The following is a 24652-nucleotide window of genomic DNA, read 5'->3' as shown; positions in this document are numbered from 1 at the left end:
AAACCTGGCTTTTGGGTTTTCTTCCCACTGTGTTTTCCTTCTCTGTGTGGTTGTGTTCTCACTGTAAAGAAAAAACTATACATCCCAGCACCAGCAAAAAGGGATGTTCGTTTCAAGGATAGAGAAGTGACTCCCAGAACCAAGGGTAGGATGTATGATTGACTCTCATGTGGGCCTGGAACTAGGAACTAGAATGTCACCGGGTACCAAGAGTCCTTTTGGGGCCACACGGTCCTTCTTGTGCTCTTCCCGTAGGCTGCTCATTCTTGCTCCTTAGGCCAGTTTTCTCTAGATCTCTGCACGGTGGAGAAGGTGGCCATCCTGGGCTATAGCCCTCTGCCTCAGTGCGGTCACCTAGTGTAATGGAACTGGCGGCTCACTTTTGTAATCCCTCATTCCCAGGAGAGCAAATATGATCAACTAGCCTTGGCCACATATCTCCTTCATCCAGAAGGTTCTATATGGTCCTGTCTGCCTATGAAGGGCCACCACTGTAGAGTGAGGGTAAGGGTTTCTGTGGACAGGAGACATTTCTTAAAGGATAAAGGCTTAGGACACATACCATAACAGATGTGGGCCATCCGGCCTATAATGCCAAATGCTTCCAGTCACCCTGGAGCTTCTGAAGTCACAGGACGTGAGCAGAGACCATGAATAAATTTGAGAACATGGTGGTGCCCTGCTTACTAAGGTTGGGAGGAACACCGCACCTTTGGAAAGGTTTCCATTCAGTAGACTCAAAGAAGAACAATTAAGTTAGACTCACATTCTCTGGTTTGTGAAAATACCTGGTTTCTTGGCTGTCTTATTTCACGGAGGTTTTGTCCTATACAGGCAAATGCTTCAGAAGAAGGTTGGGTCTTTCCATTTGTTCCCTTGCTTAGCTAGCTAAGTGGCATTGTGACTGAAACTCTTGGTAGGAGGGAAAGGCAAAGGGCTGGTGTGCTTTATGGGTCTTTGGGTCTCTTGGGTGAGTGTGAATTTGCCTTCTCTTCTCTGATGGTGCCTGTCTTCCCCTGGAGGTGTGTGGGAATGCCCTCATGAAGCAGTACCAGGTACAGTTCTGGAAGATGATACTTCTCATCAAAGAGGACTACTTCCCCAGGTATGTGACCTATTGAACAGACACCACGGGATTCAGTGAGTAAAACCCATGGTGTCGAATACCCTTGGGTGCCTCTGGGTTTGACTCTGTTAAAAACAGTTGTATTGGGGCGCCTGGGTGGCTCAGTCAGTTGAGCATCGGACTTCGGCTCAGGTCATGATCTCACAGCCCAGCTCGTGAGTTCGAGCCCCACGTCAGGCTCTGTGCTGACAGCTCAGAGCCTGGAGCCTGCTTCAGATTCTGTGTCCCTCACTCTCTGCCCCTCCCCCTCTCTCACTCTGTGCCTGTCTCTCAAAAAAAAAAAAAAAAAGACCATTGTATTAAGTGTGACATCTTCTCCTATTCTTCTTTTTGATATTTGAGTAAGTGCTTTTGAACTCTAGTGAGAGTTTCTTAAACATTATTGGCTAAATGAAAAAATGAATTAGGAAGATTCTGGATTCAGATACCTGACATGTCTTTAACTCTGTTTTCCAAACTCCCCCAGCCAATCAGGGATGGTGATTACATGTGGTCGTGAATTAAACCCAAACAGTCAAGTTCCCTTAATCAGTTGGAGAAACTGATCTGTCGGCCAGTTTGCTTGACTGTCATGGCGTCCGCCTCTGGGTGCCCTTCTCATTCCTCTCAACACTGGCATTTCGGGGGGGGAGAGACCTTGGCAGCATCTATCCTGTCTGCTCACAGAGATCTTGGAAAGGAACGTCCTCTCCTTTATCCCCTGGTTTGAAAAGAAGGCTGAGACCATTTGGAAGAATGACAGCATCCTTGGTCCAAAAGACCTCTGCCCAAGTCGTTTGATCTCCCCCTTCTCCCGCTTCCCGTAGATCGGCAGTGCCCCTAACTCCTCTAAAAGGGACGGGGCAATCATAGCTGTCACTTGCATATTGTCTTCCTCTTCCTGCAGGATTGAAGCCATCACAAGCTCAGGACAGATGGGTTCCTTCATACGCCTCAAGCAGTTCTTAGAGGTAAGAGGTCCTTAGATCAACATGTTTCGAGCTGTTGTTGACCTTGAAGGCGCCTGTCTCTGACAAGTCCTGGACCTCTATGCTCTCGGATTACAGTCTCTTCCTATTTTTTTTGAACCCTACTTTTTTGTCCAGGATTCCCCTTAACCTTAAGGGTTGCTGTTTCATCATCCTAGATGTCACTGTCCCTACTGCCTGTGGGGAAGCTATCCTAAGGGATGAATAAAATATCCTTAATGAATCTGGTCTCACTGATACATGTTTTTGTTTTGCGGGATTTTTTTAGTTTATTTATTTATTTTTGAGAGAGAGAGCATGAGCACAGAAGTGGCAGAGATAGAGGGAGAGAGAATCCTAAGCAGGCTCCATGCTGTCAGAGCCTGCCGTGGGGCTCAAACCCACAGAACCGCGAGATCATGACCTTGCTTAACTGACTGAGCCACCCAGGCGCCCCTCGCTGATACATGTTTTACAGGCTGGCCTGTAAAACATCCTGGTTCCTTTCTCAGTGTCTGGCCAGGGGAACTGGGAAATTTGGTCACTTTTTCTCTATGACAAGAGACTGCACTTTCAGCCAGACTCCTCCCCTGTTTCTCAGTGCTGAAACCCTCTTTAAAGAGGTTAAGTATGACAGACACCGTAGAAGCCTCTGGTGGGTCTGCCAAGACAGCCCACTGACTTCCACTTTCCAGTAGCCCGAGTGGGCAAACGGGGGTCATGAAGGACAAGGCCGGGCGCTGGGAAACGAGGCGGGGGCAGCATGACCAGCAGCATTCCCCTTGTCCTCTGCTGCAGTTCATACAGAAGGAGAAGTCTTCTGCACCGCCATTGGTCTTTTCCCGGTGTTGACCACTGTCCCGTGGGACTTAAGCTTGCTGTCCCTCAAAGCTTCCAGCTGGTAATTGTGGGAAGGCACGTTACCAGAAAATCATTGTTTTCTCCATCTTTCCCTGACCAGAAATGTTTGCAGCGCAAGGAGATTCCTGTCCCCAAGGGCTTTCTGACCTCCTCCTTCTGGCGTTCCTGATGGCACCCCGGCGCCCACCATCTCTGTTCTGTTGCAGAGGGACAATAATAAAGCAACTGAAAACAGCTGCATTTGGGAGAAGTCATATCAGATTTAGAAATCTACCAACCTGTGCTTTTATATATTTGTACCCATGACTAGGAGAGGAGATCGTTCAGGGGTCCCAGAATCTAGGAGGTCTCTCGTAGGTTGGACAGTCCTTAAGGGATCCACATGACAGAGTAAATGGAATCGGCTTTTCTCACTTCTACAAATATGGTGAGGTGTTTAGTTCTTGGTCTCCTCCTTCATTTCCTTTGTCTCTGCTGTCTTTCAGAAAGTAGGTGGTACCTTAACCATTTCCCTCTGAGCTGAAGTAAGCCCCCCACGCCTACTCCCCCGCCCTGCTGCCCCTCCCCAGAGTACAGGTTAATAGCTGAGGCCCAAATGCTTACATGAAAGTCTGGGCTATGGTGGTTTTGTTTTCTCAGCTTGTGGAGTAATCGTAAATTCAGAGGAAATGCCTGATGCAGACGTGGATTAAGCCCCAAATTGTATCAGAGATAGTTTAGCATCCGGGATTAGGACTGTTGATACATGTTATATTGAACAGGAAGCACTGTTTGTCCTTTTAATTGGGACTTTGCCCCCTGAAGGACTAGGGGTGCAGGAGCCAGAGCAAGTGTGGGGTTTTGTTTGTTTGTTTGTTTGTTTGTTTGTTTCTGAATTTGAATTAAGTTGAGCTGAGATGGGTTTGCAACACTATACAAGAGCCAAGCATCTACAGGCAATGATTCAGGGGTTAAATGAAGGTGTTCGGGAGGAACTGAGAACTGCTTTATAATTGTTTACATGTCCTGAATGAAGAATGATGATAGATTTGCCTGAATAAAGCCACGACAGAAATTCAGAACCCGGCTGTTCGGATGAGAATTGAGATTTGTTTTACAAAAGACTCACTGTCTTTTGTAGTGCAGAGGCAGGGATATACCCCTCTGTACCACCTGTTGTGTGTGGGGATGTGTTTTGGGGGAGTGGGGGTATTCCCTGGTACTCCTGAGTGGCTTGAAGTAACACACTCTATGAATTGTTGACTATGGTGCCAAAAAATAAGTAATAAAGCTTGATTTTAAAAAACCCACTGCTGGTTGATGTGACCAATTTCCTTTGCCCTGAGCTGTGTACATAGCTGTGTACATGGTCAGGCACAGGCCTAGCTATAGAATGGTATATGTTCCTCCCTATTTTGTCTTCTTGACCTTCACCTAGGAAGATTTTTCTTTCTGTCATTCCTTTTCCGGAATTATGTACCTGACCTTGTTTCATCTAGCAGAAATGGAAAAGTACTGAAGTCTTTTCATGTGGATACAACAGAATGAACTCTGGGGAAGGTGTCAGAAGACTTGGTGAATTCACTTTTGGGTTTTGTGCCCTTGGGTGGGTCATTCTCTGAACCTCAGGATCACCACCCCTGCAAAAACACACGACGGGGATTAGTCATGAGATGAGCAGTTTTCAGTGCTCTGTAGCTTCCCAGCCAGTGTGTCCGCACAGGTCTCCGCCTGTGGGGCCTGAGGTGGGCGGAGCCCCCAAGGCCAGTTGTTATTTGCACTTGCCCTCTTACCTGTGCTTTACAGATGGCATTATTGTCTATGTATCATGACAGGAAACAGGTCAGGGAGCACTGACCTAGTGTTGAGTGGACAGGGCCCGGCCCTATAGTCAAGGTCAACATAGGGAGGCTTTGTGCAGATTTAAAATTTTTTTTTTTAACGTTTATTTATTTTTGAGACAGAGAGACAGAGCATGAACGGGGGAGGGGCAGAGAGAGAGGGAGACACAGAACCGGAAGCAGGCTCCAGGCTCTGAGCCATCAGCCCAGAGCCCGACACGGGGCTCGAACTCACGGACCGTGAGATCGTGACCTGAGCTGAAGTCGGACGCTTAACCGACTGAGCCACCCAGGCGCCCCATGTGCAGATTTTAAAAAGGCATCCCTTCCTTCAAGATGCTACTGCCATCTGCTGGAATAGAACCACGAATCCGTGGTAGCGCAAGGTGCAGGGGGCCTAGAGAGTCTGCATGGCTTTATGTGGAGCCCTAAGAGAATCCCGTGATCCTCTGTACCACAGCATTTTGGCTATATGTGAGCTATATTGCAGTCCTAGGTACGATCATATACGGGAAAGCTCCAAAAGTGAAAGGTGAAAAAATCACCGGCCAAAATGATCGCTGAGGGCCGTTCCACTTTGAAATTTTTTTTAATGTTTATTTATTTTTGAGAGAGAGCACGAGGAGGGGAGGGGCAGAGAGAGAAGGAGACGCAGAATCCGAAGCAGGTGCCAGGCTCCCAGCCGTCAGCACAGAGCCCGACGCGGGGCCCAAACCCATGAACCATGAGATCAGGACTTGAGCCGAAGTCGGACACTTAACTAACTGAGCCACGCAGAAGCCCCAGGCTGTTTCACTATGAATCCACTAGTCCACAGAAAACACCTCTCCTGTTATTTGAATGTTCTTTCTCCAGACATGTTTAACAGTCCTGCACATGTCACTTGATGCTTGGAATTCCTGATAGGTTCTCGATGGTAAACCAAGAAAGGAGAGCATTAGGGAAGCCAGGTTTTTGATACTCTGATAGTGTTGCCTTCAGAGATACTGATTGCCAGCTGATAGATGCAACCCCTGGTGGCCAGTAGCATCAGATTCCTCTGAGTGGAATACTAAGGCCTGCATCCAGTTTTTAAATTCAAGTACTCACTTGCCTGCTTGCTTCCTTTTAAGCTTGACCTCATTTCTCAGGCTGACTGCCCATATTTTTGTTGTATCATTGTCCTACGTCATTTTTAATGTTTATTTGTTTTTGAGAGAGAGAGAGAGAGAGCACGAGCCAGGGAGGGACAGAGAGAGAGGGAGACACAGAATCCGAAGCAGGCTCCAGGCTTCAAGTTGTCAGCACAGAGCCTGACGCGGGGCTCGAACCCGTGAACCTCGAGATCGTGACCTGAGCCGAAGTCAGACTCAACCAACTGAGCCACCTGAGTGCCCCATGTCCCTACATCATTTTAAAACAAATTTGATGATGAGTTGAAAATTCCAACAGGAGGGAACGCCTGCACATCCCTTGGATAGAAGAATGGAATTGTTCTGGAGAGTTCCTTCCCCTACTCTTCAAGCGTCCTGCAATGAAAGCAGTGACCTAACTAGGTTTGGGTGTCTTCTGTCTTAGTGCTAGGACAGCCAAGGGAGCCGCAGAGCTTCATACAGTGCCTCAACAGGCCTGGCCTCTCACATCCCGTTTTTTTTGGTTTTTGTTTTTAAATGTTTATTCATTTTTGAGAGGGTGTGAGTGGGGGAGGGGCAGAGAGAGAGAGAGGGAGACACACAATCTGAAGCAGGCTGCAGGCTCCAGGCTCTGAGCGGTCAGCGCAGAGCCCGACATGGGGCTCGAACTTGTGAATCAGCCAGATCATGACCTGAGCCAAGTCAGACACTTACTTGGCTGAGCCACCAAGGCACCCCTAGGCCCCATTTAAAAAAAAATAGCATTTATACAGATGATATATTCAAGAAACATTTTTTTTGTAGCTTCTTCAGGATGCTTAACACTAAATGTAGTACGTGATCCTGAATTGGAACCTGTAACAGAAAAAAAAATCTTTGTGTCTTATAAAGGACACTTGGTCAATTGGCAAAACTTAAATAGGTCTTACTTTTTTTTTTTTTAATGTTTAGTTGTTGGGGGAGGAGCAGAAGAGCCAAAGCAGGCTCCGGGTTGACAGCAGAGAGCCCGATGCAGGGCTTGAACTCATGAACCGTGAGATCGTGACCTGAGCTGAAGCCGGACACTTAACTGACTGAGCCACCCAGGCACCCAAAACTTGAATAAGGTCTATGAGTTAGGCAGTAGTATTATGTCAAGATCAATTTCCCGATTTTGATCATTATACTGTGGTCATAAAAATGAATATCCTTGGGGCACCTGGGTGGCTTAGTCTGTCGAGTGTCCGGCTTCGGCTCAGGTCATGATCTCAGGGTTTGTGAGTTCAAGCCCTGCATCGGGCTCTCTGCTGTCAGTGCAGAGCCTGCTTTGGATCCACTCTGCCCCTTCCCCACTCACACTGTCTCAAAAATAAACATTAAAAAAAAAAAATCCCTGTTCTTAAGAAATACTCATGAAGTATTTGGGAGTAAGTAAATGTGTCTGCAACTTAAGCAATTCAGGTAGACAATATATGTCTACTGTGTATGTAAGTATATACATACATAGAATAATAAAGCAAATGTGTCCAAATGTTAACAAATGGGGGGGAATCTGTGTGAAAGGTATATGGGATTTCCTTCTATTTTTGTAACTTTTCTGTAAACTTGGAATTATTTCAAAAATAAAAAAGCTGGGCGCCTGAGTGGCTCAGTCAATTAAGCATCCAACTCTTGATTTCAGCTCAGGTCATGATCTCACGGTTCTGAATTCTAGCCCTAAGTCAGTGTCTGCATCGCGGAGCCTGCTTGGGATTCTCTCTCCCTTTTTCTCTGCCCTTCCCCCACTCATGCTTGATCGCACACACTTTCTCTCTCTCAAAATAAACAAACTTTAAATTTTTTGAAAAGGTAAAAGGTGAACCTCCCCCTCCCCCCCAAAACTCCAAACAAACAAAAGTCATGGGTACAGTTCTGATGAAGTGACAAAGTCAAGCTCTAGAACCTACAATCCTGAGAACAGGGCTGTGGTGATGGTTACCTTGAAGCCAGCATCTCATAAGCAGGGTGAAAAGTTGAATGAATAGATTTTGCAAAATGCTTCCTACTTAAAGTGAAATAGGTGACTTGGTAGAAATTTTTTTTTTAATGTTTATTTTTGAGAGAGCATGAGTAGGGGAGGGGCAGAGAGAGAGAGACACACAGAATCCAAAGCAAGCTCCAGGCTCTGAGCTGTCAGCACAGAGCCCGACGTGAGGCTTGAGCTCACAAACTGCGAGATCATGACCTGAGCCAAAGTCAGAAGCTTAACCAACTGAGCCAGCCAAGCGCCCTAGTAGGATTTTAATTCATGGAGGATGTGATTTACATCTTGGGAGAGCTCTGGTTTGAGCTAAAAGTTCTGGGAGCTCGGAAGATAGATCCATTTCATTTAGGTCAGCTTTGCCCTGTGAATTTTTCGTGCAGGATTCTAAGAAAGAGTTAGGGTGTCAAAGAAGTTTGGGAATGACTGTGCTGAAGGTAAACCAGGAAGAGTTGTGAATAAAATAACGGCAAGGCCACCTGGGTGGGTCATTCAGTTGAGCAGAGGACTCTTGGTTTCGGGTCAGGTCGTGATCTCACGGTTCATGAGTTTGAGCCCCATGTCAGGCTCTGCGCTGACAGTGTGGAGCCTGTTTGGGATTGTCTCTCTCCCTGCCCTCCCCCACTCTTTTTTTTCAAGAATAAATTAATTTAAAAAATAAGAAAGACCAAACGTTGGTATTTGTTGAAACTGGTGATGGGCATAGGGAGGTTCGTTGTCCTGTTTACTAGATTTATCGTTGAAATCTTCCATTATAATATGTTTAGATAATAAAGGGGAAAAAACAAAAGGACTTTCTTGTGCCAGACTTATTGGTAACTATGTTTGTTTGGATTGTTAACCTCCAGGAGTGTGCAGTGTTTCCCCAACTGACTGTGGGACTCCTTTTTCCAGGGCTTCTCAGGTCTAGTATTTCTGGGAAAACACTTTTTGAAATGCTTTACTTGGAGGTAAAGGTAGTCAAGAAAGTATCTTGAGACTGTATTCGATCCAGATACTTAAAGCTATACAGAGCTTTTAAAAAAAAAAAACCAATTCTTGGGGCGCCTGGGTGGCTCAGTTGGTTAAGTGGCTGACTTCAGCTTAGGTCATGATCTTGTGGTTCGTGGGTTCGAGCCCCGTGTCGGGCTCTGTGCTGCCCGCTCAGAGCCTGGAGCCTGTTTTGGATTCTGTGTCTCCCTCTCTCTGACCCTCCCCCGTTCATGCTCTGTCTCTCTCTGTCTCAAAAATAAATAAACGTTAAAAAAAATTTTTTTTAATTCTTTTTTTTTTAAGTTTATTTATTTTTAGAGAGAGAAAGCATGAGCAGGGGAGGGGCAGAGAGAGAGGGGAGGATCCAAAGTGGGCTTCATGCTGACAGCAGCCAGCCCGATGTGGGGCTTGAACTTACAAACTGTGACACTTAACCAACTGAGCCACCCAGGCACCCCTATAATAGAGACTTTTTTTAAATGAGAATAAAATGTCCCAAAATCCCTTTATTCTGGGTACCCACTGTGACCATTTCTTCAGTTCTCTCTGTGTATGTACGCATTTATGCAAATATAGTTCTTAAGCAAATAGACTTGGTACTCATGTTGTTCTGAAACCTGCCATCACTCAGTAATATCTTGGATACTTTTCAGGTCCATCAGTGTGAACTGTATCACAATATGGTCTGTTGAACTTACGAATCAGAATGAACCATTTTTCAGTTGGTGACTAGTTGTTTTCGATTTTTTACAATTATTAGCATTCTTCTTTCTTTTAAGTTTATTTATTTATTTGAGAGAGAGAGAGCACGAGTGGGGCAGGAGAAGAGAGAGAGGGAGAAGTAGAATCCCCAGCAGGCTCCGTACCACCAGTGCAGAGCCCCATGTGGGGCTCAAACCCACAAACCGTGAGATCGTGGCCTGAGCTGAAGTTGGATGCTCAAGCGACTGAACCACCCACGTGCTCCTCTTTTCTTTTTTTAAAGGTCTTATTTTTAAGTAATCTCTACACCCAATGTAGAGATGTGTGCTTAAACTCACAACCCTGAGATCTAGAGTTGCACACTCCACTGGCTAAGCCAGCCAGGAATCTCTGCTTTGTTTATTAATTATGGTAAAATAGACAGCATTCAAAAGTTACCATTTCAGCCATTTCTCTTTTTTTTAATAAATTTTTTTTTTTTTTTTAAGAGAGATAGGGCAGAGAGAGAGAGTGGGAGACACAGAATCCTAAGCAGACTCCAGGCTCTGAGCGGTCAGCACAGAGCCCGACATGGGGCTTGAACCCACGAACCACAAGATCATGACCTGAGCCGGAGTTGGACACCGGACTGAGCCACCCAGGAGCCCCGGCATATTGATGTCTGACTGTCATGGTGGTCCATGTCCAGAACTTTTTCTTCTTGTAAAACTGAAACCCTGTACCCATTAAACACTCATTCCCCCATCCTCCTCTCCCCTCTGCCCCTGGCAAACCCTGCTCTACCTTCTGTCTCTATAAATATTATTCTAGGGACCTCAAGTAAGTGGAGTGATGCTGTATTTATCCTTTTGTGTCTGGTTTATTTCACTTAGCATAATGTCCTCTGTGTTCATCCACTCACTGTGCTCCTTGCCAGTTCTGACAAGGCAGAATGTCACCTGGAAAGAAGTGCAGTTCACTTGCCCGCATAACTTCTCAGTCAATACCTTTCCGGGAAGGAAAAATAGTGGAAGTGCTTGGTGCTTGGTGACTGCCTTGCGAGTGGAGGGGGAGGCAGATTGGGAGGGAGAGATGGAGACCGGGAGAGGGAAGCAGAGGGAGATTCTCCAGGGAGACTGGGCGAGTAATTTTCCATGGCTGGAACGAGTGAAAACATGGTTACATTTTGTGTATTTCCAATCAGTTGACCTCTTGAATTGAAAAGGTATTGGGACTGCCTGGCATCCAGGTGTAGGGTGCATATCAAACCTTTAGAGAACTGGGGGAATAGAAAAAGCTCCGAATTCAGTCCCTACCCCCTGCTGTTCAGGAGGTCACTGAGAACATGGAGTTGATTGCTATACCGTCCAGTGTTTTTGTTGTTGTTTTTGTTTTCTGTTGGTTTTTTTCCCTGAAGGAGTTTCTCTCCAAAAACAAAGAGGGCCATTATCTGCTTTGTCACCTCCCTCTCCCTACACCTAACAGAGTGTTAGGCATCTGGTGAAACTGGTGGGAGGTGAGGTAGGCAGACAATAGGACACATAAAGAATGGCTTTTGCAATGTCTCATTTCCAGTGCCAAGTGCAGAATGGGGTGGGTAAGTGAGTGGGACGTGTAGAGGGCCAGAGATAATGGGTTTTGGCCATGTCTCAGATCAGACAAAGGATCAACGAATAAGATTTTAGTTTCTGTACTAATACCAAAGCTCTCAAATCTGTTTTGCATCTGGTAAAAGCAACAAAACCCCCATTTCACCAGAAGGCTGGAGTGATTTAAAAGAAAAATCCTCCCTTTTTATAGCCCCTGCCCACGGCCTTGAGATCCATTCCTTGCTGGAGAAGGTCTTAGAAATTTTGGAGAGCTATGATTGTGTAAGCCATTTTGTACCCAGAGCTGAATATGTGATTAAACATTTTGCTGCTACCCGCTGGAGAAGAGGCTGTCGACGCCATCAACTGTTCCAGAAACGCACACCCCAGGGAGGAGTTACCCAGTCCTGTTTTCTCTATATAGAAGATTGCAGGAAATGCCTCTTAGCTCCTACGTTTTTCCTCTAGATTCTGCAAAGCTGCTTCTGGGGTGTGGCCACTCCTTTTTTTTCTCTCTATTCTGATGGGATGAGGGGACAGGAGAATTTTTCCTATTGCTACAGCAGGGCAGCTTAGAAACCAGACTGTGGATCCCAGGCACAGTGGAAGAAGGACCAAACTGCAGAGGACCAGGAAGCTGAGGGCTGGGCCTGGGCCCAAGTTCTGGTGCAATGCCCAGTGCCTTTGTATTTCCTTAAAGAGGAGGGCTGCTTGGTAACCAGGAGGCTGAGGCCTTCCGGACTGCAGGGTTCCTGGTCTGCCTGACTGCACAGGAATGATCTGGGTGTTACTCCCAATGGCTGCAGCCCAGCTGTCACTGGAGTGGGGGTGGGGAAAGGGCTTCCCAGCAGAGGACTTTGGGCTACACAACAGAGTTTAGAGCCAGGCCCTTGAACAGCTAAGGCTGTAAGGAACAGAAACTCCAGAAATCCTCTTGGTTTATCTTTTTTTAGCAGCTCGGCATCCATCATCGCAGTGCCCCCCTTTCCTAGGGGAAGGCAACAGAGCATACGGTTTAAGAGAAGGTTCTGGGGCGCCTGGGTGGCTCAGTCAGTTAAGTGTCTGACTTCGGCTCAGGTCAGGTTCTGGCAGTTGGTGAGTTCGAGCCCCGCATGAGGCTCCATGCTGACAGCTCAGAGCCTGGAGCCTGCTTTGGATTCTGTGTCTCCCTCTGTCTCTGTCCCACCCCCACTAGTGCTCTCTCTCTGTCTTTCAAAAGTGAATAAACATTTAAAAAAAAATTAAAAAGAAGATTCTGACTGCTTGGATCCAAATCCTAATTTTTTTTACTAACTGCCTAACCTAGGGCAAGAGACCTAGTTTCCATGCCACAGTGCTCACTTATAAAATGGGGAAAGAATACCTACCTCATAAAATTATTGCAGATTAAAGAAAAAAAAAGGTAACATGAGATGCTTAACATAGCACCTGGTACATAAGGAAAGTTCAATTAATTGTGGCCAGAAGAACTTTAATGTCTTATTTATAAAATAGGACTAACGGGGCTCCTGGGTGGCTCAGTCAGGCGAGGGACTCTCGATTTCAGCTCAGGTCATGATCCCAGGGTCCTGTGATGCCTCGAATAGGGCTCTTTGCTGAGGCTGGAGCCTGCTTGGGATTCTTTCTCTCTCTCTCTCTCTCTCTCTCTCTCCTCTCCCCGCCCCCTTTTCCTTTCTCTGCCCCTTCCCCCTCATTCTCTCTTAAAATAAAAAATAATAATAAAAATAAAATACGACTAATGCATCCTATTCCACCCGTGACCTGTCAGAAAGCTTTTGCGGTAAGAATAAAAGAAATTATTATCTCTCCAAATCCCAAATGACACACTTAATCTCCAAATTAGTCTTTATTTTTTAGGATCCGATTTGGCCTTTTCTTACCACCGCCTCAAACCTGGAGCTCCCAATTATCCTCGGTTTCTGCACCCCAGCCCCCACCAGAGTCGGCTGACTTGGGTGGGTCTCGGCCTCAGTCTTCTTCTAGGGAAAGGGGGCAAGAGAATGAAAATCCTGTGGGTGACCTCGCCCTTTGGGACTGGGCGTTTTTCGGACCGGGGCGCGCAGCATCCCCTGCCAGACTGCAGCGACGGCTCCTGCCCCGCCCTTCGTTGCAGTCCTGGAAGGCCTCCCAGGGGCGGAGGGGCGGGGTGGGGTGCCGAAGATTCTCTGCAGGGCGGGGAGGGGCTGGATTGGAGGATCCGAGGTGCGGAGAGGGCGGGGCGGCTGCCGCATCTCGGCCCGCCGGGGCGGTGGCAGTGACTCCACTGCACCACTGGCCCCCACCCCTGGCACGCGCCCTGCCTTCCCATCCTCCCGCCGCGATCCCCCGACTCGGCTCTTCCCCCGCAGCGGTGCTTCGGCTCTTTCCGGGAGCGCTCGGCCCTTTCCGCCGCGTGATCGGGAAGCGAGCTGGCGGGAGCTCCGCCCCCATAGCTCGGATGGCGCTCGCCCCCGCCCCTCGCGCCGCGCCCCGGCGCTTCCCCCGCGCTCGCGCCCGCCCGCCGCCGGAACGCGCGTGGCCGCCTATAAAAGAAGCGAGGCGCGCGCGTCGCCGCCACTACCCGCTGCGGAGCGAACGGCGAGGCGGGAGGCCGCGGAGGCGCGTCGGTCCCTCAGCACCCCCCCCCCCCCACTCCCCCAGACCGGCGCACCTACTGCCCTCACCCCGCCCTGGAGCCGGTGAGAGGGGGAGCTGGGGAGCTCGGGGAGGGAGCGGGGCCTGAGGGCCGCAGACCCCTGGGTGGGGAGCGGGGCAGCCCGTGGGGTGGGGCGGGGCCAGCGCGTGGACAGGTGAGCCCGGCCGGCCTCGCAACTCCCTCCGACGGGCGGGGGCCAGGCTGGCGGGCCGCGACCCGCCCGTGGAGCGTGGGCTGCGGAGGAGCCGCCCGGCCGAGCCTGGGCGCGGGCCGCTGGAATGTCATTGACTGGGCGGAGGGGGGACGAGGCCATCGGGTCCGTCCCGCTCCCCCACCCCCAAGCCTGGTTGCGGCCCCGCCCTGCCCCATCCGGCTGCCGCAGGTGGGGCGGGGGCTCCTGGCCGGATCGTCACCATCCCCCTCCCTGCAGAGCGCTTCCCCCAGCGCCCCCAGTCCCTTTCCTGGGTGGGGAGCGACTTCAGCTCCTTTTCCTGAGTCCCCACGGCGGTGCCGGCCCAACCCTTGATGGAGGAAGAGCCAAGAGCATAGAGGAAAGGGCTGTTTGACCTTAATTTCATCCTATATGGCGATTCTTGGCCTTCTCTCTAGACGCAGAAAGGTCTGACACTGGCCATCTCCTATTCCTTCCTTGTAATAAACGTTTCTTCCCTACCCAGTTGTGATTTGCTTGTAAATAACAGGTAGATTCGGCGCTTTCTTTGTGTGAGACTCAAATCCAGTAACTTAACAGCTTACGAGTTCTTTGCCCCTGCCGCACCCGACACCGGGTCTTTCGATTTGAGCACCTTACATTATTTGTCAAAAATTCTGCAGCCACGCCAGTATTGAATGATAGAGCAGCCTTTTGTTTGGAAGCTAGCCCTGCGAATTGGGTAATGTGCTTCCTAAAGAAAATTGCCTTTCGGAGTCTCTTTGATGTATTGGGTTAAAACATTTTAAATAAGGGGCTTGTTCAGGTTAAGGGTTGCATATGTTTTAAGTTAAAAACCTCAAGAGCCCAGAAAGCTGGATCCAGATGATCGAATTGCCACACCTTGTCAGACCTCTTTTATATAATAGATTCTAAAATACGTAGGCTCTTTGTTCTGTCTTCATCATGGTATTTTAGAAAAACTTAACCATCATGGCTGGTAGAGAAGAGAGACTATCTGAAGTATTTTAATAATGTGTTGAGAAATTGCGGAGTCATAGCAATTGGACCTAAGTAAAACAGAATGTATCAAAGATGGAAGGGTGGGGGGGTGTCTTGCAGCCAGGAAACAAAATCTTAGGAATAGCAGTGGGAACACTCAGCTGTATGAAGCTATTGAGCCAAGGTTCCAACTTCTTAAGCTAGTCATTTTCCCTTTTGTTGCCACTAACGTCTTAGATTTTCAAAGGTCAAATTGAAGTCAAAGTTTAAAAATGTGCTGTAAGGGAAAAATGCTGCAGTAAAGGGCCTCTGCAGGAAATTAACAATAAGCCTTTTTTAGTAACTGGGCCAATAATTACTCAAAGGGACCCTCAAAGTGTGTTAGCTGTTACCTAGGGACCTCCATGGAGGGACAAGCCTCGGAGGGAAGGTTTGCCCTGTGCTGGACAGGTGTGAGGCAGTTCTTAGAGTAATCCATCAGCTAAGTAACATTCTCGAATATGCTTTTGGTCTTGGCAGTGTGTTTTGTACTGATCTAACAATTGGAGAAATCTAATCTGTCACAGGCTCTGATATGAGCTTGTCAAATAATCTGATGAACAGGTTTAGGTGGGGAGAGCTGGTGTTTAAGTATTATCTTTTGGTTCCCTGGGTTAGAATTTGCTCTACTTTGCCTTACCTGCCTTCATCCCAAGGGGAGGGGCTGCCTACCGAACCGAACCCGTGCGGTGGATGTCAGGAGCAGTCCACAGTCCTGGCATTGCCGAACCTGCACGAAGGGTGGTAGGCACGAGGCCGGCCTCGTAATCAATCCTCCGTGGGCTATGCAAGGACTCTGCTAGCTATGCGGTCTGGGCTGCTGCAGCTGTGGTCAGAGTAGGTAGAAGAATGCACGGCCCTGATGGCAAGTGCTGACTCCGGGAATGCAGAGGAGGAGCCCAGAGCCCATGATCACTTCGGGCGGGCGGCTGCCGCCTGAGGCCACCGGCCTGGAGCAGCTGTGCTGCTTACCTCCGTCACACCTTTTTTGCATATTCCTCTCCTAGGTTTCGAACAGGAAATAAGTGTCTTGGGAGTACACCAGTAAACCAGGCCCAAGTCAGATTTCTATAGCTCGAGTTCTTTCTTGTCTCTGATGTCCTGAAATCATGCTGTTTTCTTATGCTGAATGAAAAGGGATTTAGGTATCTGCCAGTCCTAGGAGTCTCAATTTATTGGACTGTGGGATCTGGGGAGGGCGAGTTTAATGTTAGAAAGCACAGTCAGTGTTACTACTTTATTTGGAAAGTGGAGAAACTGAGGCCCAGAGCGGGGGTGTGACTTGGCCAAGGCAGCATATTTCCACAAATAGGAACTGCTAAGACCCCATTTTAGATCCCCGGTGGGATGCAGAATCTCCACAATGAGCAAGGTGCTGGGAAGACAGTGGGAATTTGGGGTTTCCTTGTCTTCATATGTTCCTAATGGTCTGTTTTCTCCATTTTGAAATTACGTTGTTCAGTTTGCCCTTAGAAGCTTGTTATCTTGCTCTCCCCCCTCCCTTTAGACTCCACATTCCTCCATCATGTTGTCATCGTTTCGTAAGCACAGAGTCCAGGTATTTGACCAGCATGCAGCAAACGTGTTGCCTTTTCGGTTTTGCCTGGCTTGCAGTGAAGACACATCTGTGTCCAGAAAAGTTGAATGATCCAAAGAGAGGGAGAAAAAACCCTGCCTGCATGACCTTTCTGTTAAGTAAATTGGTTAGGGTTTGGTGTTTTTTTTTTTTTCTATTTTTTTTTTTTCGGAAGTCTTAGTCAATTGATTCTGAAATTTCCAAAGCCTCCTGTTTTTTTACCTTCCTCTCTTTCAGGCATGAATATATTAATTTCTTCTCACCCTACTGGTGTTTGCATGTAGCGTTTGCTGATTTTTTAATTGATGGTTACTTGGTTCTTAAGAACCAAGGGACTAAACAGATTATCCTAGATATTGGGGGCAGGGGGGATGATCTGAAAACGTGTAGTGAAAGTAGCGTCTTTAAATTGGACAAATATCGTAAACTTGGGTTTGTTTCCTGTTCCCATTGACTTATTTTTTTCTGTCACAATCCTTGTAATGAAATGGAGCTTGCATTTTCTTGGCAGAAAAAAAAAAAGCCATCTAAAAAACTCACTATATATGTCTTATTTGTGTACAGTTTTTGAGTGTTTGCTAAATTGGACCTTTCTCAAAAAGAAAAATGCTTAAAACTCCAGTCTTGATAACCCCTAAGGAGAAATAAAAACTTTGCACATTTCTAGTGATTATGGGTGATAAATCCAAGGCAAGCCCTTTTATAAATCACACCGGTGAATTGCTGAAATGAGGTTTATAAAAATGGGCCATGTTACAACCTTTTCCTGTTTTGACTGTTGGTAATAATATTTTGCATTTAAATACCTCTCATCTGAATTTTACAGGTTAAGAGGTAAGTAGCAACGAGATAGTATTGGGGAAGCATTCAGAAGTAAGTTTTCTTAACTTTGCTCCGCATTTCTGGATTTTGATGCAATGCAGTATGAATTTTTTGCTTTCTGAAAGCGAAGTCCCTGCTCACCTCTGCAGAAATGCGCTAATGAGTTGAAATGAATTAATCAATCTGAAGGCTGATGTGCCAATCCACAATCCTGACTGGAATGTGGCTTAAGCAGAAATATTTGTTGTTTTTATTCATGGTTAAAACTCTTCATTTGTGTATTATTTCTCTCTCTGCTTACCATCAGACCTGCTGCTAAAATCTGCAGCTCAACTGGTTTTGAGTTCATTTGCTTGATCTGAAAATCACTGGATATAAAACGTTAATAGGTGCTAAACAGTTCTTTGGTGGGTTGCTCTCCGGAGAATTTCCACATCTATGGATGTGGCTGTCCTGCCTTGCACATGTAACATTGGGTAATAGGTTGGCTTTCCAAGCCATGGAAAAAAACCTGTGTTGTCGGTTCTGCACCTTTGAGCTCTGACTAAGCAACAAAAGTAAATCTGATGAATGGTTTTTCTGACCTTTCGCTTTAGGCGGTGTTTATGAATTTCCCCACAGAGCCAAATGATCTGTTCATCCCCTTCATCCCCCAAATGCCTTTCCTTGCAGAACAGTGTATCTGGTGAAATTGGAGTTTATTATGGAGTTTTCCAAATGCCTCTTACATCCAGCACGTTGGGTGGCAGGCCCCAGTGCTTTGTCTTAGTGACTCCTCTCATCTTCACGATGGGTTTATTCTCTTGTGGGGGATCCACAGAGAGATCGTGTTGAATTCTTTCACTCTCCAAGAGCCTTGTGAGGGCGTCTCTAAACTACTCACTGCAGGTGCCGGGTTCTCAGAGCCAGAAGCCTTTGCCCTTTGGCCTGAGAACCTTTCTGTCTGCAGTCATCCTCCCCTCCTGCCTCTCACATTCCCCAGAGACAGATCGCCTCGCAGCTTCTGTAGATGAGGTCAAGGCATTTAAAAATTCCCTAAATACCAAGAACTGCCTCAGACAGCTGTCTCTTGGCATTTGCAAGAAGACGGGGTTGTTAATTAGTGTCTCAGCTCTTTTGTAGAAATCCATTTTCAGTTGATGATACATGTAAATTTGTGTCAGATAGGAGGCGTCACTCTCAGGCGTGTTCTATCTTTGGATTAAACTAGAACTTTCTACCCAAGATTCATATCTTTAGCCCCCCCCCCCCATTTTCTTCCCACAGATCTGGCAGTATTATAAGAATGCTGACAAGTTCTTTTTATTTATTACAATAGAGGACATAGTTGTAATTCCTGTTTTATCCCCTGAGATCAATTCACGTTTCTTGCTGAATGATGCAGCTAACATTCTGACTGCTGCATTGCAGCATTTATAAATAGTCCACACCTTCAGTCTTCTCAGAATATTTGCGAAAATATGACCTTTTCTTCGGTTGTCTTCAATGGGAAGCTGTCCTTGAGCATACCGAGAATACATTTAGCACTTCATTTCCCCTCCTTTATTCTCTGTGGACAGAGACCTGATTGGCAAAATCAGAGTTGGTAGGCTGGTTTGAGATAAACAGTCCACTGCAGTCTTAGGGAGTTGGTTTTTTTGTGGGTTTTTAGGCAGTTAGTGGAATAGATAGATAGGCTAGTGTGGTTAGAGATTGTTTTTTAATGGCACGTTTCCCAAAGTCTTCCTTTCTAGCTCTTGAAAGGCGTTAATCCCATTACGGCTGAGAACAGGCCTGGAACGTTCTCTGTGGAGTCTGCCTTATCAGTCAACTGCATATTTCAGGGCAGGGGTGGGGTTCCTGCAGTGCAGCCTCAGTCCTGGAGGGAATGTCATGTGCATCCGCAGGGTCCCAAGGAATTCCATTAACTCCCTCACATAGTTTTGGGTGAGAGGTTGTCGCATCTTTCCGTGGCAGTAGTTCTTGGTGATGTGAACATTTTCCCCGTGTTTAATATAATCAATGGAGATGACCCTTTTAGGAGCAAAGAAACTGGACCTTCTGTAGATAAACTAGAGACAGCTCCCTATCAGGCTAAGGGGTGGGGAAGCTCTTAATAACTCAGTATCTTAGGCTCCTGTAACCATGCAAATGAGAATCCTGACCTCCCACAGCAGTGGGAGAGCCTTGATGACTTTCAGATGCCCAGCTCCCCAGGGAGAGCCAGTGGTGGCTTGGCAGAGCTCCCACCTACTGACGTCAGCTGATCTGCGGGAAAGAAAAGTCCATTATTGCCTGACCAAAGCACTTGGTATAGAATTGACTTGTTCTACTTCACTGCGGTGACAAAGAGGGCCTTTTAGGTTGGTTAATTTCAGCAGGGCCTCACTGGACTGTCTCCCTGGATTGGTAGGGTCAAATCAGCGAGCTGGACCCAAGCAGGGCAACTTGCCTCGGCGGAACCCTGGCAGCATTGTGCTGGGGATTCTTTTCTTCATCACGAAGGGTTCCTCCCCAATGTGATTTCTTAGAAATTTCCATAGCAGCTAAAGGATTTTAGAGATGCAGTGAAGGCTGTGTGTGAAGAGGCAGGATACACACCATAGACATTAATCTGAAGACTTAGATATCTTGCAGGAACTCGTGCAACGTGGTGGTTTTATACAAAACTACACCTTCTTTGGCAAGTTTCTTTGCAAAAAAATTCTGTGAGCAAGCAAATTAGACACAAATTCCTGCTAGTTTATCCATCTTAAACTGTTTCCCAAAGGGTAAGAGCAAAGGAAGTATATAAATTCTTAACACTAATTTAATTGTCTACTAAGTTAAGACTCAGTCTCACATAAGCAAAATCAATTTTTTTTAAATAAGGAATTGAGGTTTTTATTTTTTAAATGTTTATTTTTGAGAGAGAGAGAGAGAGAGAGAGAGAGAGCGAGCATGAGTGGGGGAGGGGCAGAGAGAGAGGAAGACAAGATCCCAGATGGGCTCTGCCCTGACATCAGGGAGCCTGATGCGGGGCTTGAACCCACCAACCATGAGATCATGACCTGAGCTGAAATCAGTCACTCAACCGACTGAGCCACCCAGGTGCCCCACGTTTTTTATTTAACTAATCTCTACAGCCAATGTGGTTCTCAAACTCATGACCCCGAGATCAGGAGCCCCATGTCCCTCCAACTGAGCCAGACACCCAATTTTTATTTTTTGAATAATTAATATATTCTCTTCCTTTCTTCCCTCCAAAGTGGTGATGGAAAAGATGAGAGATAGTGAAAGGAATTAATAACCAAACAGCCACCAGTAAAGTTTATGCTGGCTCCAATCATGTGCAGAATCTCTTGTTCTGGCATGCTAGTCTGGGAACCAGAGGACCCCAGCTCAGCCTAAATGGGCTCCGTGACTTGGTTATTAGATGACCTGTGTCTTCCCGCCTATTTAATAATGAAGTGACCACAGTTTCTCTGTTTGCAAGTTCAGAATGTTATTGGCTCTAATGTGTGCCCAGTTTTGTGGTCAAAGTAAGAGGAATATAAGGTCTTTTTATTTTTTTATTTTTCTAAGTGTATTTGAGAGAGAGAGAGAGTGAGTGCAGGTGCACATGGTGGGGTAGGGGTGGGTGGGGAGAGAGAATCCCAAGCAGGCTGTGCTGACAGTGCAGGGCCTGACATGGGGCTCCATCTCGAGAACTGTGAGAGCATAACCTGAGCCGAGATCAAGAGTTGGTTGCTTAACCAACTGAACCACCCAATAAGGTCTTTTTTCTGTAGTTCCTTAGGAACGCTAAATTTCCTAAAGAACTTAGAAAAATGGCAGAGAGAAAACACTAAGTACGATGCAGAATGTTGAGGGTGCTCTTAAGAGGAGCATGGAGGCAGTGAGGACTTCTGATTTAGGACTTCAGAGAAGACAAGGTCATTGCTTTAGACTTGGAGAGCTTTGTATGGTGTTAAATGCTGCAGCTGGGAGTAGGAGAGGACATTCCTGCCTAAGGAGACCTTCTGAGCTGGGACGTGGGCCCTGGCAGGGCCTGTCACTTGGGGTTGGTCAGGCAGTTTGATATGAGATCTGGCTGGAGCAGACAATGCAGGGGAGTGGGTGAAGTCACGTTTACATTCTAGTAAATGTAGCTGGTGATGGTAGTGATCCTTGTCAAGATCCCTGCCAGAAGTCCGCTTTCTCCCAAAGAGATTTTTTTTTTTAATATTTTATTGATTTTGGGGGAGAACACAAGTGGGGGAGGGGTAGAGAGAGGGGAACAGAGGATCTGAAGCAGGCTCTGCGGTGACAGGCTGACAGCAGAGAGCCCGATGTGGCGCTCAAACTCACGAGCTGTGAGATCATGACCTGAGCTGAAGTTGGACATTTAACCAACTAGCCACCCACGTGCCCCTGAAGAGGCTAAGATTCTTAAGGCAGCAGTGTGAACCAGAACTGCCTTGTAATGAAGTATTGTCACAGAAATTCCACTACGAGCAGACATTTAATTTTTTACTGTCACCCTCAGGTTTTGGTTTTAAGGATCAAAAATATTTTTTTCAGACACAGCTATCTCTTGATGATAACAGAACTACCTCCTTTTTTAAAAAAAAATATTTATTTAGCGAGGGAGAGAATCCCAAGTGGGCTCCACATTGTCAGTGCAGAGCCTGATGCAGGGCTCGATCTCACGAACCGTGAAATCATCACCTGAGCTGAAATCAAGAGTTGGACACTTGACTGAGACACCCAGGCCCCTCCTCCTTTTTTTTTTTTTTTTAATGTTTATTTATTTATTTTGAGAGAAAGAGGGCGAGTGGGGCTAGGGGGACAGAGAGGGAGGGAACCGAACTGCTTTCTTGAGCTGTTTCACCAAGGGCTCACCCTGCCAGAGTGAAGAGACCAGCTCATTTCTCACAATGCCCTGCCACGTGCTCAGTCCAAGATTAGAAACTCCCATTTGTTCAGTAGGTTGACACCTACTTGTGGGGCTTCATCCTTTGCAGTTCTTGTCACAGATCTTGCTTTTATCTGGGTGGGATTCCCGTTTCACAGTATGGGACAGGTAACTTGGGTAGATCACAGAGCTCCACCCCACCCTTCACAAATGAATCCAGATCTGTGTAGCAGCTACAGCACTCAGCATCTACTTGGTCATTTGTCAGCAACCATTTCTTAATGGGCTGTGTGTGCCAGCAATCGGGGATACGAAGATTAGATTGTCGGTCTGCTTATACTGCGGGAAGTATATACAAGTGCTTTGTAAATCCGCAGAAAGTGTGATTAAATCTGAGAAGAGGGAAGGAGGGAGCATTGAGTATGGCTTGGTGAGGAGGCAAGATTGTACAGCTTGCTCATTTCGGCTGGGTGTTGAGATATAAATAGGAGTTATCTGGGCAGAGGAGACACAGAACATTCTACACAAAAGAAGCCTGGAAAGATAGCTGGGAATCTTTGGAGAGGATCCTGTATTTGGAGGAGAAAGAATACTTCAGTATGCCCAGAGGGTAGGGGACATGGGTGAGAGACGTTTTGGGGGCCAGATTAGAGCATCCTGCTAAAGCAGTGGCTTTTTTCTTCCCTCAGAAGGGAGCCATAAAAGGTTTTAGAGCATGGGAGTGACTGGCAAAGAATAAACTTCTCTTTATAGTAAAATAAATAAATCAGACTTTGGGGGGAAACCATAATACAACAAAAACAACTGGTCACTACATGGAGACTAATTTGGAAGGGATGGTGACACGGCTAGACTCCCCTCCTGTTCTCCCTGTTAGGAAGATGGTGTCTTAATAGACAGGTAGTTCTCAGAGGTGATCAGGTGCAGACAGTGCTTTCTCGCCACCTCTTGAGGCTGCTTTAATTCCTAAGGAGTTGGAAACTTTGACCTCACCTGCATCTCGCTGGTGCTGTGTACCTCCCATCTGGATGGTGGGGGCACTGTCACTGACTTCCATGCCTAACCCTCAGGCTGCTTATCCTTTCCTGTTAGCCGGGCCAGGTGAACAGGGAGGGCTCTCAATGTCTCCTGAGTAACCAACAACCGTTTTTATCCCATGTATAAATTATGAAACAGTAGCCAGAGAGGCTAAAAGGTTTATCTGGTCTGCTTTTTTTTACCAAACTGAACTTTCTGGTAGAATGTAATTTTACATTTGGAAACATCCTGAGAATGCCTCATTTTGGTCATTGTAGGAAACTGAGGCATAGGAAAGTGACTTGTGCAAGGTCACGTGGTACAGACACATTTAGAAGCTCTGGGTCTGTACCTCTTTCCCTCTGTGGTCCGTCGGTTAGAGGCTTACTCCTGATGAGCATGGATAGCATATTCTGGGTTTTGCCCATAAATAGGCCAGATTTTCTTTTTGACATAAAGATTTGGTGACAGTGTCCAGAAATCTGGGGATTTGAAGTTGGAGCCAATTGAGAGCTATGGGGAGTGCTGCCTCCATCAGCCTGCGGTTGTGGTGAACTTGAAACTGATGCTGAACTTGCAGTGTCCTGTCCACAGTAGTAGGCGGGAGTAGAGCAGGGTGCACCTTTGACCACACCTTTTCCTTCTTGTGTTTTAGATTTCTCTGTTTTTTAGTATTACATCAGATTCAGATCGAGATGTACGACTACCTGTTTAATAATTGCTATTAATCTTTTTACGTAGATAAAGCACCCATTGCTGTAAAATATACTGAACACAAGCATTGTGACTTAAGCCTACATTTTTTTAAAACTGTAGTGTGGTTAACATACCATTTACGTTAGTTTCTCACTACCCCTCTTATTTTTAAGATGCACTATGAGTTTCTTTTGTGCACGTTCACAGGAAATGCAACCTGTTCTCTGCTCAGGCGTTCTGGCAGCCTGAGGAAGACGTAGTAACTGAGAAATCAGGGACTCTGACTAGGTAAATTCTATTGGTTATTGATGTTAAGGACTCGGTTACTTTGTAACACCCTTTTCTTCATTGAGTAACAGGCTAAGACTGGAGAGAAAGAAAAACTGATTTAAGTAAGAGTAAATTCTTTCTCATCTCCACAGGATAGAATGCAGAGACCAGATGAAAGGACTTTTGAATGGCTTTTTCAGTAATTCTTTCTTTTTTAACGTTCGTTTATTTTGAGAGAAAGAGAGGGAGAGAATGAGCAGGGGAGGCTGAGAGAGAGAGAGGGAGAGAGAGAGAGAGAGAGAGAGAATCCCAAATAGGCTCTGTGCCATTAGAGCCCAACAAGGGGCTTGAATCCACAGTGAGGCCAGTGACGTGAGCCGAGAGTTGGACCACTCAGGTGTCCCAATAATTCCTTTTTTTTTTTTAAGGTTTATTTAATTATTTTGAGAGAGAGAGAGTCCCAAGGAAGCCCTGCACTGTCA

General features: G+C 46.7%; 2 protein-coding genes across 12 annotated transcripts in view; both read left to right on the top strand.

Moving 5' to 3' along the window:
* The window catches only part of GLE1 (GLE1 RNA export mediator), a 30673-nt gene extending 26450 nt beyond the window's left edge, over positions 1–4223 (top strand). For both annotated transcript variants that reach the window (XM_015062373.3, XM_027035293.2), the window contains exons 14-16: positions 1023–1105; positions 2013–2076; positions 3035–4223. In XM_015062373.3, coding sequence (XP_014917859.2) covers positions 1023–1105; positions 2013–2076; positions 3035–3103 — 216 coding nt within the window. In that variant the 3' untranslated portion in view covers positions 3104–4223. The remainder of the gene's footprint in view (positions 1–1022; positions 1106–2012; positions 2077–3034) is intronic.
* A 9416-nt stretch (positions 4224–13639) lies between these two features.
* The window catches only part of SPTAN1 (spectrin alpha, non-erythrocytic 1), a 61468-nt gene continuing 50455 nt past the window's right edge, over positions 13640–24652 (top strand). For 9 of the 10 annotated variants that reach the window (XM_027035303.2, XM_027035302.2, XM_027035298.2 and 6 more), the window contains exon 1: positions 16445–16492. In XM_027035303.2, the coding sequence (XP_026891104.2) occupies positions 16460–16492 (33 nt within the window). In that variant the 5' untranslated portion in view covers positions 16445–16459. Of the gene's footprint in view, positions 13786–16444; positions 16493–24652 lie in introns of those variants that run through there. The other variant, XM_027035297.2, reaches the window with a different exon arrangement.

This window comes from Acinonyx jubatus, chromosome D4, assembly GCF_027475565.1.
Source record: "Acinonyx jubatus isolate Ajub_Pintada_27869175 chromosome D4, VMU_Ajub_asm_v1.0, whole genome shotgun sequence".
In the NCBI taxonomy this organism is placed as follows: domain Eukaryota; kingdom Metazoa; phylum Chordata; class Mammalia; order Carnivora; family Felidae; genus Acinonyx; species Acinonyx jubatus.
This window is presented reverse-complemented; position numbering and strand designations above follow the sequence as displayed.